The following is a 17,346-nucleotide window of genomic DNA, read 5'->3' as shown; positions in this document are numbered from 1 at the left end:
GTTTTGTCCTACAGGTAATGTTATTGTTAATATGTTTGTCTGATGGAAAGCCTTGTGAGTCCGTTCCCACTCCTCCTCCCACTGCATCCTCTCACCTCCTCTCTCTCTCTCCCTCCCTCCCTCCCTCTCTCTTACTTCCTCTATTCTTCCACTCTCCCCCTTCACTTCATCCCTTGCCTTTATTCCCTTCTGCTCACCCTCCTGCATTCATATTCTCTCTTTCTTTTTTACCTTTCCTCCCTTCCCTATTCCTTCTCTTCCCTCTCTCACTCTGTGTGTCCTCTTACCAGGTGTGAGCATGATGACTGAGAGGATGACCAGCGATAGAACACCCACAATCACCACCATGGCGATCGCAATGCCCTTCCAATTCCGTGGTGGACCAGTAGAAGCATGCATGTCCTGCCAAGAGAAACACACACACATACAAACATATGCACATACACAGTGATGAGCGTTGTGACACACACACAGCCGAGGGAGAGAACATTAGTGCTGCTTCATTTCCGTAGCCTCACAGCGAGGTTTCTCTGTCAGACAAGCGGATCTACTGTGCAGGCTACAGGGAGACTCTGGGGGAATAAGAGCTGCTCACAGCCTTTCACTATGACAGCAATCTGTGTGATTTAGAGTGATTCTCCTTAAAGCAGAGCGAGAAAGTTTGCCAGTGAGAAGCTTGAAATTAATTGCAGACTATATTTTCTGTCATGGCGTAATTTCTCGATACTGTCGCCTCATTTCACCTGTTACAGCTTTAATGGGGCATATGGTAGGGGTTGGGAGGGGGAGGTGCGCACTTTCCATGAAAACTAGAAGACCAGAAGACATTCTGCAAGAAAAGCATTTGTTGGAAACATCTGCATAGAAGTCTGTGGTGCAACATGATAAATCAAACAGACTCGACGGGAATTGAACAGAAAGTTTAAGAACACAAGGTGAAACATAAATAAGATTGGGCATTACAGTACAAGAAACAGCTGCCATAGGAATATTATGTCGGTATATTTTCTTCAGATGCTCCTTCGAGCTCTGCTAGAAAGAGGGAGCCGTGGTATCAGCAATTAAAGATAACGGCAGACAAGCTACTCTGTGATCCCTGGATCACAGAGGAACAAACTCCCTCACGACGCCAGGACAGCGGAGTCAATCACCACCTTCCGGAGACACCTGAAACCCCACCTCTTCAAGGAATACCTAGGATAGGATAAAGCAATCCTTCTGCCCCCCCCCTTAAAAGATTTAGATGCACTATTGTAAAGTGGCTGTTCCACTGGATGTCATTAGGTGAATGCACCAATTTGTAAGTCGCTCTGGATAAGAGCGTCTGCTAAATGACTTAAATGTAATGTAATGTAATCCCTCCGGGTGTCTGCCTGTCTGAGACCGGACGCTGGAGCCCAATGCTCACTGATGTGTGAGAGCTCAATCACAGAGCAGCCATAAAGCTCAGCCTTCATTATGGCCGCCTGCCTCTGTAGCCTGGCCTTGTCCTTGGAGCGACAGAGCCACGGCCGGGCTGCTGTCCCCCATCACCATCACCTTCCTCCAGGCCTTGATGTGGCCTGGAAACAGCCATGCGGATCGCTAGTTGACAGATTGCTGATCCTCCATCAAGCCCTGTGTTACACCAACTGTATCTGAACCGTCACTATACAGCAACTTTAGCACTCACACACACACACTAATTTATCCTTATGCAATGTACAATCCCCAATCTTGGTCATACATACTCAGAACCTGTCTGCATACTCGAAACTTGTGTGAAATGTCTCACAATGGGAAAATGGGGCGCTACCGAGGAGACAACTCCTATACCTTGACTGGTTGCCAGTATAGATTTTATTTTATTAGGATGCCCATTAGCAGATGCCAATGGCATCAGGTAGTCTTACTATGGTGTCGTGGAAAATTGCGAGATTATGTTATAGCGCTTGTAAAATTATATTATAATCTTTGTATTGCATTAGAATGGTTGTTTTATTCGACAGAATAGAATCTGTCGACTATTGTGTGTGTGTGTTCCACTGAGGATGGGCCTCTATGAGATAGCACTGACAGAGGAGATTTACGATGTCTTTGGCCAATAAAGCCTAAAGAGCATTCCAGATAGTGAGGTAATGTTTTTGTACTATGAAATACCAGGAACAAGATTAGAACCTCGTCTTAGAGACCAAACTGAACGATAATTTATAGCTAATGCTATCTGGCTATGGGATACTCCTTTCTCAAGTTAAAGGCCCTTTGTGAAGAGTTCTGTGGTTCGTCATGTAAGTTGAGAGGGGTGTATCTTGGCTATAAAATATCTTTGTATTCGACTGTAGGGACTCTCAGAATTCATTATACACACTGAATTGATCTGAGAGTCAAAGGGCTATTGTAATGCTCATAATATTATTAAAGATTAAATTTAAGTATACCTCTGATTGGTGTGTGGTTTGTAACTCTCCTCATTTGGTAATACAGGAAATTGCTACGACAGGGGTCTGACACATACCAAAACACATTAACACATTGACACATTGTGTATGTACTGACATGTACTGTATGTGAAACTGATAGATGCACACACACACTACAACAAGTAGGTCACATGGGGGAGAGGCGTTGTGCTGTGAGTTGTTTCTTAATTTGGTTTGCTGTTCACTTGCGCTACATGAGATGGAAGGGAGTTCCATGCAATCATGGCTCTGTATAATACTGTACATTACCATGAATTTGTTCTGGACCTGGGGACTGTGAAAAGACCCCTGGTGGCATGTCTGGTGGGGTAAGTGTGTGTGTCAGGGCTGTGTGTAAATTAGACTATGCAAACCATTTGGAATTTCCAACACATTAATGTTTCTTATAAAAACAAGAAGCAATGCAGTCAATCTTTCCTCAACTCTTAGCCAAGAGAGACTGGCATGCGTAGTATTGATATTATCCCTATAAAGAGCAAAATGTGCCCCTCTGTTCTGTGCCAGCTGCAGCTTAACTAGGTCTTTCTTTGCAGCACTTGACCATATAACTGGAAAATAATCAAGATAAGGTAAAACTAGAGCTTGCAGGACTTGCTTTGTGGAGTGTGGTGTCAAAAAAGCAAGCATCTCTTTACCGCAGACAGACCTCTCCTCATCTTTACAAGCATTGAGTCAATATGTTTTGACCATGGCAGTTTGCAATCTAAGGTAAGACCAAGTAATTTTGTCTCCTCAACTTGCTCAATAGCCACACCATTCATTGCCAGATTCAGATGAGGTCTGGGACTTAGGAAACGATTTGCACTAAATACAATGCTCTTAGTTTGACAGATGTTCAGGACCAGTTTATTACTGTTTATTACTGGCCCCCCAGTCTAAAACCGACTCCAACTCTTTGTTTAGGGTTGCACTGATTTCACTACAGTAGCTGTGGTTGCTGACACGTATAGGGTTGAATCGTCAGCATACATGGACACACAGCCAATGTCTTATCTTTATTAGATCATCCTGGCTCCGGTTTCATAACACGTTCAAATTAAAACCACTACTTGCTGGGCCAGTAGGGACAACACCCACCGCGGTCCAGAGAGATATCAAACCAATCCAGGCTGTAACACAACCGGTTGATAAATGGACATTTATCATTGCTACAGTTGTAAATGTCTATATATTATTATTACTATCTCATTCCCTTCTGGTTTTTTTACCTGCACTTTTGGAGCTTGGAGCATAAGAATTTCACTGTACCCTGCGATTACATCTGTGACCCTGTGCATGTGACTAGAAAACTAATCGAATCTAATCTAAAGCAGACACACACACACACACGTGTAGACCCTAGCAGAGACACATGGTTAACCTAATTCCTTTGCTCTGATGAATCTACTATAGACAGTGTTTTGATTTCAAAGTCCTCCCCTAATGACTGCATACAACACTCTGCTAAAACATCCTCCCTAATAGGATGCACCGTGACGGGAGGTGGGGTACATTAGACTACACTTCCAATTAAGGCTGCACGCACCGTTGTAAGAAGATAGAGGGAGAACCCTGTGCATGCTGGCTGGGGGAAGAGGGAGTTTTGTCAAAGTTGCAAAAGAGACACAGATACAGGAGACAGGAAGAGAATCCCAAGTGTGGATATACACAGCCACCACAGTCTGGGTGGATTTCAGTGATGGTGATGCTAAATCTGAGGAATTGAGGATCCAACACAGCACTGGCTGCCAGAAGAGGTGGACAGATGAGGGATTAGGTCCTGTCAGTGAGAAACCTGCTTCTAGGAGTTTGATGTTAATATCACCATCAGGCACACTTTCTGCTGACCCAGAAAAGATCCTCATCAAATGAAAATAAATGAATAATGTTTAACACACTCCTCAGTGAGCCATCCCTCCCGAAAGAGAGTCGAGAGGAGCCTCCAGATAAAGCTTTGATGAAGCTGTCAGTCAAACCGACACACGGGCAATCTACTGCTATGCAAAATGTAGATTTGTAAGGGCAACCAACCATGGATCTCTTGGGGAGAGCACCTGCGAGAGTCCTCCACAAACATTCCAGTGCTGACTAAGTTCATTGCATCAGTAAAAGGTAACAAAGCTCCACTCCCAACATGGCAAACAGACAGAGCAGATCAAGGGAATTACCCTCAACGAAATGAGATGATTGATACATTGTGCTGCTGAACAAGGTCCAGTGGGAAACAATTAATAGAAAGAAAGCAGCCCGTAAAAGGGACTTTTAGATGGACGGACCACTGCAGAGCATCCCTCCCCGCAAAATATGACAACTTGTGGAATCACTGGACATATACATTGACCCCTTTTTCACTGAGAAACTCAACTAACGATTACAGGTAACAGCCTCTTCTTTAAATGAAACACATGCTGTATGTACATTGTAATAAATTCATTTTATTGATTGGCTACAGACTCAATAAGGGAAACCACACAAAATACAATTTGCTCCCAATGCACCAGAGCTAGTTGGTGGGAGATTCCATATGGCTGTTAAAAATTCATGAATTAGACTCTGGGGGATCTCCTTAACTCCTTGTCGGTCTTTCATTGGAACAGGTGGTGAAGATACCACAATAAATCATCTGAAGCAGAATCACACAGCTAGTGAAGCTACTGTTGACACATGCTGACTCTCATCTACAAATGGGCATTTCCATGTAAAAGTTCATAGGAGTGTATCAAATTGAGTGTCAAATGAAAGCTAAGACTGTATATTTTTGGGAGATTAAGGCATAGATTCCTTTTTCAACCATTTTCCATCCCCCCCAAAAATTGTCAAAGGTAAAGGCTTTGTTATCTGGATAAACAGGTGGAAAAGGGCTCTTAGAAAACATCTACCAGGAAAAGTCTTAAACGGTATAAGAAATGCATCAAAACACAATAATATTGACGTAAAGACACTTATATTTCGTTTCTGAGAAATTGTTGACCTTCTGTAAGTTGAAGAAATATTGCCTTGTGCTTTGTAATTCTGTTACCAAAAACTCACATATCTTTATGATGTTTTCAAATTTCTCTCCCTCGTGAGGAGGGAGGATAGTGAAAGTTTACAGAAGTAACAAGTAAAGGTAGACCTATCAATTAGTTATAGGGATTTTACTGATATACATTTTCTTTATGAATTAGTAAATGATTTAAACTCCTAATTCCATTACCAAATTGGTAATGGAATTACCAAAATATCATTAATGAAATTACTGCAACTGAATTGGCTACAATGGGAAATCATAATAGTCACAAACCACAGTTGGGTCACCTGCTACTGTCCTCCCTTACACTGGCATACTGTTAAGTTCAGCTCAGAATTGTTTTCTTAGACTTTCTGTTATCTGGTGGTCAAACCAAGAGTGTTAAAACAGTCTGGAAAACCCCTCCCTCTCTCTCTCTCTGCCTCTTACTCTCCAGTTAATGTCAACACTCGCAGCTCTTACTGGGAGAGTTGAAATTTGGTCATTCCACCCTGGCCTTGATGTTAACGTCCATAAACGGACCGAACTGGACCAAATCTGAACCTAGCATAGTTTGGATAGCACAGTACAGTGCAGTTCAGTACAGTACAGTGAGTAGAGTATAGTAGAATACAGTAGAATACAGTACAGTACAGTATAGTGAGTAGAGCACAGTAAAGTACAGTACAATACAGTACAGTGAGCAGAGGGTGGGGACAGATCTTTTCCCCATCATATTTTGGTGGGTCATAGAGAAAAAAATCACTGTTTTATAGCTCATCTCATGCTATTGTTCACATTTTGTCATGAGGCTTAGACAAAATGTTGCTGTTTTAAAGCTAATTTCCTGCTGCTCAACACACCTTTCACGAGGCTGAGAGAGAATTATGCCGTTTTAAAGCTTATTTCTTGCAATTCTACACATTTTGCTATCATATGCTTTCTACGGGGCCCCCAATCAATATTTACTTTCTTGCTTGCCTCACATCCTAAAGGGTTGTAGGTGGTAGGCTATGGATGTGGTGTTGAGGAGGCTGACAAATTTGTCCTATGGGCTAATACCACATAATGCAGCACTTGCCTCAGTCACATGGAACAGGCACACTGCTTTAGCCTCTTCTGCTGCAAGGCATTCTCCTTTCCCTTTCATGCATCCCACCAAGCATTATAAAATGACTGTACAAAAGGGCTCTGGGTGGGTACTGCATGACTGCTGCCCCCGCCACACATCCAGTCCTCCTCAACATTTACTACTCCTCCTCATTGTCGTGTCTGCCTTGGGGAGAATGGGGTGTGATGCCACTGTAAAGCATGGGCGAGAGGAGAGATGTGATATGAGAGAGATGTACATGTCCTTTCAGATCCTGATGCAGGCACACACAACTGATAAATACAGCCTGAATAATCTGTTTCCCCAAACCCATCACAGATAAGAGCTCCCTATCTGTCTACAGAAGTGTGACATCTGTGAAGACAGAAGCAAGCACCGAGGTGCAGTAGCTACATGAATTGCTTTGCTGTGTAAAATAAAAGGCAATGATTGGGACTGGGCCATAGCACAGAGAGACATTAGCCTGGGAAACGATAAGGAATATGGATACGCTGACTAGTGTTTGTGGCTTCCTTGTTTAAGATACAACATTGAAGGGATTTATTCTAAATTGAGGGGATATGTAAAACAATCCCGACTGGCCACTTCAGACAGAAAATACATATAATGTATTTTCAATTACTTACAATGTCGCACACTATGAAACATACCAATACAATCTAATACTGCACTGACTAAAAACATTTTTGATAACAGACTGACACATGATTTGTCAGCCATATGCATTAGTGCAGCTCTGAACTGAAATTCTGCCATGGTTCAATTGCTGCTGTCACTGAGAAGGTGATGGGTGATGTATATTCTTAGTTAGACAATTTGGCAAGGCTATAAAGTATTACTGTACTCGAGATGAAAAGCATACAGCAACAGACTAACTCATCTCCAGGGGCAATGTAATTCTCAGAGAATACATAAAAAAATGTTTGCAGCGATCAGCAACTGTCCACAAAGATGCAACCAACTACCGTCACATGTTGTGACTTTGACATTTCTTGGCGTCAGCAATTCTGCGACCTATTGACAGCCTGCAAGTAGAGCTACATAACATGCAAAAACTGTTGCAACTTCTTACTTCTCTGTTCGGATAGGCTCACAGAACTGCTGAATGGGTATGTAGTGGACATAATTCATTACAAAGGAGCAAAGAAATATGACATTAAAATCAGTGGCAAAAAAAGTATGAAATGTAAATGCAGGAAAACATAGGATCTGGCGATAAATAATAGGCTACTTTGATATTCAGATTTTACATCAATTTAATTGAGTGGGTAAATTGCCTATACACTTTATACAATTAGGCTACAGAATAAAATGAATTGTCCATCCATCACCTGCTCATTCACACTCTGTGATTGCAGAGCTCTCTTTATCAGCATGCAGTATAAATATTTAATAAAGTAAGATCCTCCCCTTTGGCATTGGTAATCCGGTCATGATTTCACTTCAGATTACGCTACAACTGAACAGCCATGTCAGATCTATACACACAACACACATAAATATTTCAATTGCGATAACCGCAAAGGGAATGCATGAGGTGTATTCAAATCTACAGAATTTAACTGTGTCAGTTTAACAAAAAGTAACCACATTAAATCAGTTTGCGATAGAAGAGACGAATGCTGATATGTTTTGGGCTACAATGCACGACCACTGCAGTCAGTGCAGTCAGAGCACAGAAGCTTGTTCAAGAAATGGCAGTATTAATGGCATATTTAAAGTATGAATGAAAGATTAAAACGCAAAAACAGATACTTATTGGTAATCAAATCATGTTGATTTAAATGAAAAGACGCTGACTGGTCACAACAGAGAAATACTAACAGGCGCATTTACAACAGTAGCCTACAAGAACATACGCGCACATTCACGCACACGCGCAACTTCAACGTTTATGCATGCTTATCAGAGAGCTGCATCAATGATATTTTACAACAAAAATAAATCGTGGAAGCAGCTTAAAAATAATGAAACTATTCAGTAAGCCATTTACCAGGTCCGTGGTCATGTTCTGTTGAGTAGTGGCAATCATCTTTGCTGTCTTCAACAAGCGTCTTCAAAGAATTAAATCATGCTCCTTTTAGCGTTTGGTCTGCATGCATGCGTTGTTCGCAAGTTGTCCAAGTGAAAACATTGATCGCTCTCTCTCTCTCTCTCTCTCTCTCTCTCTCTCTCTCTCTCTCTCTCTCTCTCTCTCTCTCTCTCTCTCTCTCTCTCTCTCTCTCTCTCTCTCTCTCTCTCTCTCTCTCTCTCTCTCTCTCTCTCTCTCTCCATCTTCCTCTGTCTCTGAGGGAGGAAGAGTTTTGTGTGTGTGTGTGTGTGTGTGTGTGTGTGTTGTTCTGTATATGGTTATTTGACAATTCCTCACAGATTTTCAATCCATACCACTGATTAGCTCAGAAATTAATCAAGACACGGTCAAAACCTCTGTCTCAACAACATTTCATGGTCATATCCACTGGGCACACACTGGTTGAATTAACGTTGTTTCCACCTCATTTCAATGAAATTATGTTGAACCAACGTGGAATAGACGTTGAATTGACGTCTGTGCCCAGTGGGTAAGTAGTCGCGGGGCTGAAGGCTGGGCTGCTGGTCTTACTGTTGCATGCCAGCACTAAATCACAGCTACTGAATTCAAATAGCCTAATTGTGATGGCAATATAAATATAACATCCCAATAATCAATATGATATAATAATAATAATAATAATAATAATAATAATAAATACGAATGAATGTTAATTAATACTAACGCTTAATAATGATCATAATAATCATCATAATTAAAACGTAATATTGATTATTGTAGATTTTCCCAAATGTTCATTCATATTTGCCACATTTTATTTAGGTTACTGTTGCTTGCTTGCAGGACTGTCTGATCCAGGATCAGAGCTAAGTGGTAACCGTTTTATGGGGCTGCTGGCCCACATACGCGTTGACGTACAGCTACGTGATAAACGTCAGTTGATATTCATTGGCTAGTGGGTAAATTTGAAATGAAACGTGCCTGTCTAACTTGAATACACACTTCCAGGAGCTGAGTTTGAGATGATCCGAACAAAAGAATAACACACTTGCTCATCCAGTGCCAAAAGAGAGGTCAAAACATTTGGCTGTGAAAAAGTTTAGGTGTTTTGTCTGCCTTATTTCATTACTCAGAGTGGTGGACTCAGCAAGCGGTATGTAATTGTAACGTTAGTTATTCTATTAACGTTAGCATGCTAGCTAGCTGTAGTTTTTTGAATCATAGTTACATCACCAACAATGTTGGCTAGGTAGCCTAGCTAAATCTACTGTTGCTTGCTAAATTAGCTAATTTTTTTGTATGTGCGAGTAAACTTTAAAAAAAATGACAATCAACATGTTTGCTCAAATCTTCAACGTTAGTTAGGTTACTATGATGAATAGAGTAATAGTAATGGCGTCTTTTTAGGCACTAACGTTAACTCCGCCATGGTTCGTTGGACAAAGCTATGGGCGTTTTGGATAAACGCCGAAAATAAGATCTGTGGCAAACACAGGCTTAGGAGATCTTATACGTTTTTGTTCTATGAGATAATCTTCTTCTAACCTCCACTTTTTGTGAAATTTAATTATTTTATGTAATCAAAAAAAGCACAGGCTTCATAATTCATAACGGTAATTTTAACTGACTGATGTAATCTCATAAAACACAACGTAAAATCTTCTAAGACTGTGTTAACCTCGGACCTTATTGTCGGAGTTTAGCCAAAACCGTATTCTAGTTAAATAAAATAAGATTCTTTCCTCATAGAAATGGCTGAACGAACCAGATGTATATCCTTTTCGGTTTATAGGACTAACGTTACAAGCTCTATGATTAGGGTTCACCAGCAGACAATTGTGCCGAAACAATTAGCTTGGGGATGATGTTATTCAATATTGAGATTTAGCTAAATTATTTTTATGAGCCTCATAGAAACTGATAATGAACTTCTATGTGCCCTTTATTTTCCCCAGAAGATGGACACTGCTGTGATGAACCTACACAGCCTGTTTGGCAATCTGCGGTCTCATGTAGACATACTCAATGAGAGCATTGAGCCCCGTAAGTAATTCTGTTTAATTTGATTTGACAAGGAGATTAATAATATAGACGATGGATAAGTGGATGGATAAGTATTTAAAGCTAACACTCATTATTGTGCAACTTCTCTTATCAGAGTTCATCCAGATGGCCCTCAACTTTGAGGACTGCCGTCGTAGATGGCTCAGGCTTGAGCGGGACCTGGGGTCCTGTAAGGAAGTGCTTTCCAAGGCAGAAACGGAGAGGGGAGCCCTGGAAGTCAAACTCAAGCATGCTCGAAATCAAGTCGACGTGGAGATTCGCCGCCGCCAGAAGGCAGAAGCTGACTGTGATAAGTTGGTGTGTATGCACAGACAAAGTCTATCTTAATATTTTCTTCACTTCTTCACTTCACATTTTCTTCACTTCACTGGCACCCTCAGACTGGTTCACTCTTCTCCCAATAAACTGTCGAATGGCTTCATACGACTCCTCTCACCTCCGCTCTCCCTGTGTTCTTCTGTGTTACAGGACCGCCAGATCCAGCTGATTCGGGAGCTTCTGATCACTGAGGGCTCCAGCAATAGCATCCAGCTGAATGAAGAGCAGCGTTCTGCTCTGGCCTTCCTTAACGCTCGTTCTCAGGCGGCACCAGCCAACCTTAACACCAGCCGAAGGTAAGGACCCACTTCTAGTGCCTTGTTCCCGTTCATGAGTTGAAAAGCTTACCAATGCATTTTCTATTAACATATCAACATCTGAAAAGTTACAGTATTTAATTTGGTTATTTTCCATAGATTGAAGACCATAGATGAGTCTGCCTCTATTTCATCAGACATCAGCTATGATAAAACGGATGACTCTCTGGTAAGTTTATATTTGTCTTGTCTAAATGCTTAAGCCTCGGAATCAAGTATATTACTCATCCAAACCTTTAGCTTGGAGAATGGCTAAAGCAACCAATGCATAATATCATTTAGATGATAAATTGGCATATTTTGCAATAATGAACCTGGTCTGTTTGTTTGATTAAACCATTCCAGGACTGGGACTCATCCATCGTGAGAACTGTGCGACTGAAGAAACGTGAAAAGAGGGTAAGCAGTTCATTGGAATTATTTATTGAATGTGTAAATGAAGGGCTCAGTGGTGTATTTGTTATTAACATGTTTGACATCTTCATTACAGCGTTCTGCCTCAAGAAATTTTGTTGATGGTCCCCCATGTGCTTCCAAAAGGTCTCGATCAACAGGCAGAACTTCTGAGAAGGTAAAGGTTTTTAGTTTCATTTCTATAAAAATTCCCATTGTCCGAAAACATCTTTAAAGGGTATCTTAAAAAGACAACTGTCTTATCCCCCCAATGCGCACACTTTTTTTGTAATGCATTTATATATATTTTTACTAGCATTGACTTTGCTGATAACTTTTTATTTATTGAAGAAATGACTTACTACGACTGTTGTGGTTGTTTCACTTAGCTATCTTATTGTGAAATTTCATTTTTCAACTTCATATTAATAATCTCTAGCACTACTTGAACATCAACATATGAAAATGGTGCGTTTTGTAGTTAAAAATATGTTTCCTATGCACATCAACCAATTAGTAGGCAATGCTTACTCATTGGTTAAAATCACATGATGTACACAGATGTCTTCCTGTCTTTTTACTACCAAACATAGAAATGTGCCATTTTCACATGTTGGGGTGGTACTATGATGAAATTTCCCTTTAAGATGAATGCACTAACTGTAAGTCTGGATACGAGCATCTGCTAAATTAATAAAATGTGGGTAACAGAGCGGTTACTCATTATACTGTTGAGGTTTAAAGTGATTTGACTGATATGTTTAATGGCTGTAGGGAAATGAGTCTCTTGTGGCCAAGACTACAGTGACCGTGCCTGCTAACGGAGGTCCCATCGAAGCTGTTTCTACTATTGAGTCTGTTCCCTACTGGACTCGGAGCAGGAGAAAGACTGGTAACAGCTCTTACTCATTTACTGTGGATTTGGTGAACTTTAAAATGGAAGATGGTATTTTTATGTCGAAGCATGATAGGATATTTATTTGGGAAGCAGCACGCAGCTGGATTATATTAGTTTATCCGTGACAATGTGACATGTTCATAACTCATCATAGCTGCATTGTCAGAGCAGTATTTGACCTCTCGTTCCCACCTGTTCAGCTACACAGGAGTGGGACTCAGAGTCGGTAAAATCTGAGGATGTCATGTTCAAACAGCCCAGCAGGCCTCAGGAACCCAGCACGCCCCAGGGTAACGGAGGTGTCCGTCTGCACGAGTTTGTCTCCAAAACGGTAGGAATGTCACTTGTTTTCAGTCAGAGAAGGTTATTACATGGGTGAATTTCGCAATGCAGAAAGGGCTATTTTATTAAATTAGCTTTTGTAATAAAAATGTGCTGCTTTGGTTCTTATTTTCAGGTTAAAATGAAAAAAGTTATGGTTTGTGCAAACTTGGATCAACTAAGCTTTGTTTTACCTCACGCACAGGTAATCAAGCCAGAGTCATGTGTACCTTGTGGCAAGAGGATCAAGTTCGGAAAGATCTCCTTGAAGTGTCGTGACTGCAGAGTGGTCACCCACCCAGAGTGTCGTGAACGCTGTCCCCTGCCATGCATCCCCAGCCTGAGTGGCACTCCTGTCAAAATCGGACAGGTACAGGGATATTTCTTGTGAATTCTCAACTTGTGTTCATATACTTAAACAATACGTTCATTCTGATACATGCAACTTGTCTGTCTTCAAATATCTTGTGATTTCAGTGTATTCTAATGGGATAACCATTCTCTCTTAAATGTCTTACCAATCCCAGGGTACGCTTACAGACTACGTCTCTCATGTCCAATCTCCCATGATTCCCTCTTTGGTGGTGCACTGCGTCAATGAGATTGAGCAGAGGGGCCTACATGAGGTGAGTTGTCATCTCCAGTCTGTTAAAAAAATCCAGACAGCCTCACACACTTGGCTGAAGAATTGCTGTGTTTTTTAAAGCTTAGTTTATACAGTAGTAATATAGCTTCAAACTCTTTTTCACACTTTGTCTATGATTGAGCCTAGTTTCACCATGTTCTTTTCTCTCCCAGACCGGCCTCTATCGGCTGTCCGGTTCAGACCGCACGGTCAAGGAACTGAAGGAGAAGTTCCTGCGTGGGAAGACTGTCCCACTGCTCAGCAAGGTGGATGATATCAACTGCGTCACTGGGCTCCTCAAAGACTTCCTCAGGAACCTCAAAGAGCCCCTCCTCACCTTCCGCCTCAACCGCACCTTCATGGAGGTTGCAGGTGGGTGTTGGCCCTTAAGCGATTAAACAATAACTTTATCACTCTGTGGTTGGTTTGGCCAGTGGTTGACTAGTAGACTGGATAAAGGTGTATTTTAGTTGCTTTGCATAGCTATTTTGTCCTTGGGCACACTAAAGGTTTTGGTTAGTAATACAGTCAAATGTGGTAATGTTCAGTGTTCCTTCATGATGTTCTTGGTCACCAATAAATGTAGTTACTAAGTCCCTGCAATGTTAAATTCTTCATCTGGACTAAAACAAATAATAATCGATGTCTACAACTCAAATTCTGTGCTCTCTACTCACGTTTCACTTTGTCCTCAGAGCTTGCGGATGAGGATAACAGCATTGCCCTGATGTACCAGACAATCAGTGACCTGCCACAGGCTAACAGGGACACCCTGGCCTTCTTGGCCATTCATCTTCAGAGGTTAGCATCTGCTGTGTAGCTCTCCTTACTCATTTTAAATGTAATCATTGCTCCCTATCACTGACCCTTTGAGCTTTGTTGCTTGTTTTCCCCCTCGATAAATGGGCTCCTATTGCCCAACATTCATTCTCTTTCAGGGTTGCACAAAGCCTGGACACTAAGATGGACATCACCAACCTGGCTCGGGTGTTTGGGCCAACTATCGTTGGCCATGCAGTGCCTGACCCAGAGCCCATGACAATCCTGCAGGACACCAAACGCCAGCCCAAGGTAACTCATTACAGCAACAGTCTTGGTTTAACTTGCAGTAAAAGACCATGGTTACATTTTAACGTCTAATTATTTTAAGTCTCACAAGTTGTTTATCTGTCTAGCCCCTTCAAAGAGGATGTGGCAATATGCTGTAATTCCTCAGGAAAAAACAGAAGCTAATGCATTTCTATTATTACCCAGGTTATTGAGCGCCTGCTGGGCCTGCCGGTGGAGTACTGGAGCCAGTTCATGATGGTGGACCATGACCAGCCGCACCCTGATCATATGATTATCGAGAACAATAACTGTTATACCCCTGACCACAAAGGTGAGCCTAGTCAAGCATTATCTCAGCAACCCAGTACCAAATCCAACGTGAGTGCCTGCCTCTGGCCAGCTCCTCCATTAGGTTAATGTGTTATTATATTGACAATTTATGAAAATATGTTAAAAACAAATGCAGATGTACAGGTTGGTAACCAACTGGGGTAATGTGACTAATTTTGACTGTGTGTATTGATATTGTTCCAGTGAGCATGCTGGGTCCTCTCACCACTCCAGAGCACCACCAGATGAACAAAACCCCATCCTCCAGCTCTCTGGGTCAACGCATGAAGTCCACCCTGAGCAAGACTACACCCAAGTAAGCGCTCTGTCCTGTCATGCATTTGACTTATTCAGTATTTGTTGTAAGTCACTGCAATGTGTATGTAGTTCCTGGCTGAAGGACTTGGGTTTTCGCTAGTCTCATTGTTCAACAAAACAGACAGACTTAAGTTAATGTAGATGACCTCCTGAATAAGTCCTTTCACCAAGTTCTTAATTTGCTCCCTTTTTAACGTTGGCTTCATTTGACTAATGCTAATGCTGCCTGGCTAATACTAATATGTTTTTTTGTGTTGTAACTTTCAGATTTGGGAGTAAGAGCAAGTCTGTCGTGGGAGTGGGATTCGCCAGTCGCCAAGGAAACTTTTTTGCATCGCCGCTCCTCAAGTAATCCAAAGCCGCTGCAGAGCAGCTTTCTGTTCAATACCTAGCAATAGATAGGTTTTTACTTGTTTTATTTTATACAATTTTACACTGCTTCCACAGATGTTTTATATTTTTAAATGGTAGGATTTGTGTTGTTTTTTTTTTACATGTGTGCAAAAAATATATTTTTCCAGTCAAAAGGGAGGGTCTCTTTGGAGCTCAGTTTTTTTTAAAGTTGGCTCTGAATCAAGATGCTTTCCATTGATTTCTCATCACCTCTGGCAATGACATGTATTAGGTTTGTAGATCCAATTTAAGGTTTTTCTTCAGTATCCTCCTGTGATTTATTTACAAAGAAACATTTGAACATTGGTTGAGAATGTTCGTGTCTGAATTTAGGCTGGTGATAAAAGGTTGATCTATTATGAATATCTAACATGCAATTTGCTCATCACCAGTTAGAAAACAACTTTGCATAGAGCTTTTTATGACGGGCTTGAACGGATTTACTGCGGGTGGCATTATATTTCAGTTTTTTTCCTGTATTTGTATAATCACTTTTGAAAGGTCTACATGCTTTAGCAGTTTGATCGTACATGTTTAACTCCATTTGTCTTTTACATACTCAAGACTAGCCACAGTATGGCAATACTAATATGATGCAGCGTATTTAGTCTGCAGTGTTCTTTAGCTAAAATTAATTAACAGAGATAACCAAGTAGCTGTATGCTTGGTGAGTCCAGTACATTTTGCCATTGATTTATTCAACTTGATTATACGTTTTGTAGGGGGAGGAATATTCACCTTTTACTTTTTTTTTTTTTTAAATGTTACCTTTTTATTTAACTAGGCAAGTCAGTTAAGAACAAATTATTATCTTATTTACAATGACGGCCTACACCGGCCAAACCTGGACGACACTGGGCCAATTGTGTGCCGCCCTATGGGACTCCCAATCACGGCCGGTTCTGATACAACCTAACTTAGGTTTAACATTTCACCTGTTTCCTTTTCTGAGCATTCTATAATATAGCTTATACTCCTTGTAGTCCTCGTACTTTGATTACTTCAGTTTTGCACACTCTTCATGACCATCTTTGTTTGCACAATGGAAGGTTGCTTCTGGCTATAATGTTCTGTGCCCCTAGCGGCCTAGAATGCTGCATTCCGTAACTGAGAATGTGTGTAGAAATAGTGGCATTTCAACAAGAATGTAACATTTCCTTTGATCAAGGGTTTTTCTGGTCAATTTGTTTTGTACAAGTACATGCTGTATGATCTGTGATTTGTAAAAACAGTATACGGTACATTTAAACTGGTCTTTCTCGTTACCTTTTGTTGCTGCACTAACTTTAAAAAATACAGGAAATGCTTGAGGGCTACAAAGTATTGAAAGGAGGTGCTTACACACAGGTGTGGTTCCAGAGTTAAAGAAGCAATTAACTCCCATGTATGAAAATGCTGGTCAGGCTGTTAATTTGGCTACCATGGCTATGCCCCTATAGAATGACAATGCCACCATCCACAGGGCGCGAATAGTCACTGAATGGGTTGATGAGCATGAAAACAATGTATGCCATATCAACCACCAGATCTCTACCCAATTGAACGCTTATGGGAGATTCTGGAGCAGTGCTTTCCACCACCAGCAACGAATCACCAAATTATGGAATTTGTGGAAGAATAGTGTCACCTCCCTCCAATAGAGTTCCAGACAGTGATTCAAATCTATACCATGGTGCATTGAAGCTGTTCTTGCCCAACACCTTATTAAGACACTGTTGGTGTTTCCTTAGTTTTGTCAGTTACATGTAG

General features: G+C 41.2%; 2 protein-coding genes across 2 annotated transcripts in view; one reads left to right on the top strand and one right to left on the bottom strand.

Annotated features, from left to right (window-relative positions):
• Positions 1-8,691, bottom strand: part of LOC129860703 (inactive dipeptidyl peptidase 10-like) — a gene marked incomplete in the record, with an annotated part of 39,518 nt that extends 30,827 nt beyond the window's left edge. The window contains 2 exon segments of the mRNA XM_055931377.1: positions 288-402; positions 8,532-8,691. Of these exon segments, the coding sequence (XP_055787352.1) occupies positions 288-402; positions 8,532-8,570 (154 nt within the window).
• An 833-nt stretch (positions 8,692-9,524) lies between these two features.
• Positions 9,525-16,846, top strand: racgap1 (Rac GTPase activating protein 1). Its single transcript, XM_055931374.1, has 17 exons — positions 9,525-9,723; positions 10,526-10,613; positions 10,729-10,931; positions 11,103-11,248; positions 11,369-11,438; positions 11,615-11,668; positions 11,760-11,840; positions 12,437-12,554; positions 12,761-12,891; positions 13,087-13,251; positions 13,409-13,507; positions 13,680-13,878; positions 14,202-14,307; positions 14,445-14,577; positions 14,761-14,887; positions 15,091-15,202; positions 15,472-16,846. The coding sequence occupies exons 2-17, from the start codon at positions 10,529-10,531 to the stop codon at positions 15,554-15,556; spliced, it is 1,914 nt and encodes a 637-aa protein (XP_055787349.1). The 5' UTR covers positions 9,525-9,723; positions 10,526-10,528; the 3' UTR covers positions 15,557-16,846.
• The last annotated feature ends 500 nt before the right edge of the window (positions 16,847-17,346 follow it).

The sequence above is a fragment of the Salvelinus fontinalis genome, chromosome 8, assembly GCF_029448725.1.
Source record: "Salvelinus fontinalis isolate EN_2023a chromosome 8, ASM2944872v1, whole genome shotgun sequence".
NCBI lineage: Eukaryota > Metazoa > Chordata > Actinopteri > Salmoniformes > Salmonidae > Salvelinus > Salvelinus fontinalis.
The sequence above is the reverse complement of the archived record's forward strand: the minus strand, read 5'-3'. Positions and strand labels throughout refer to the sequence as shown.

Bases quoted from the DNA above. Each gene is read 5' to 3' on its own strand.
- racgap1 (XM_055931374.1), top strand. From the start codon at position 10,529: ATGGACACTGCTGTGATGAACCTACACAGCCTGTTTGGCAATCTGCGG. The intron at 10,932-11,102 runs GTGTGTATGCAC...TCTGTGTTACAG, and splicing joins AAGCTGACTGTGATAAGTTG to GACCGCCAGATCCAGCTGAT. The intron at 14,888-15,090 runs GTGAGCCTAGTC...ATATTGTTCCAG, and splicing joins TTATACCCCTGACCACAAAG to TGAGCATGCTGGGTCCTCTC.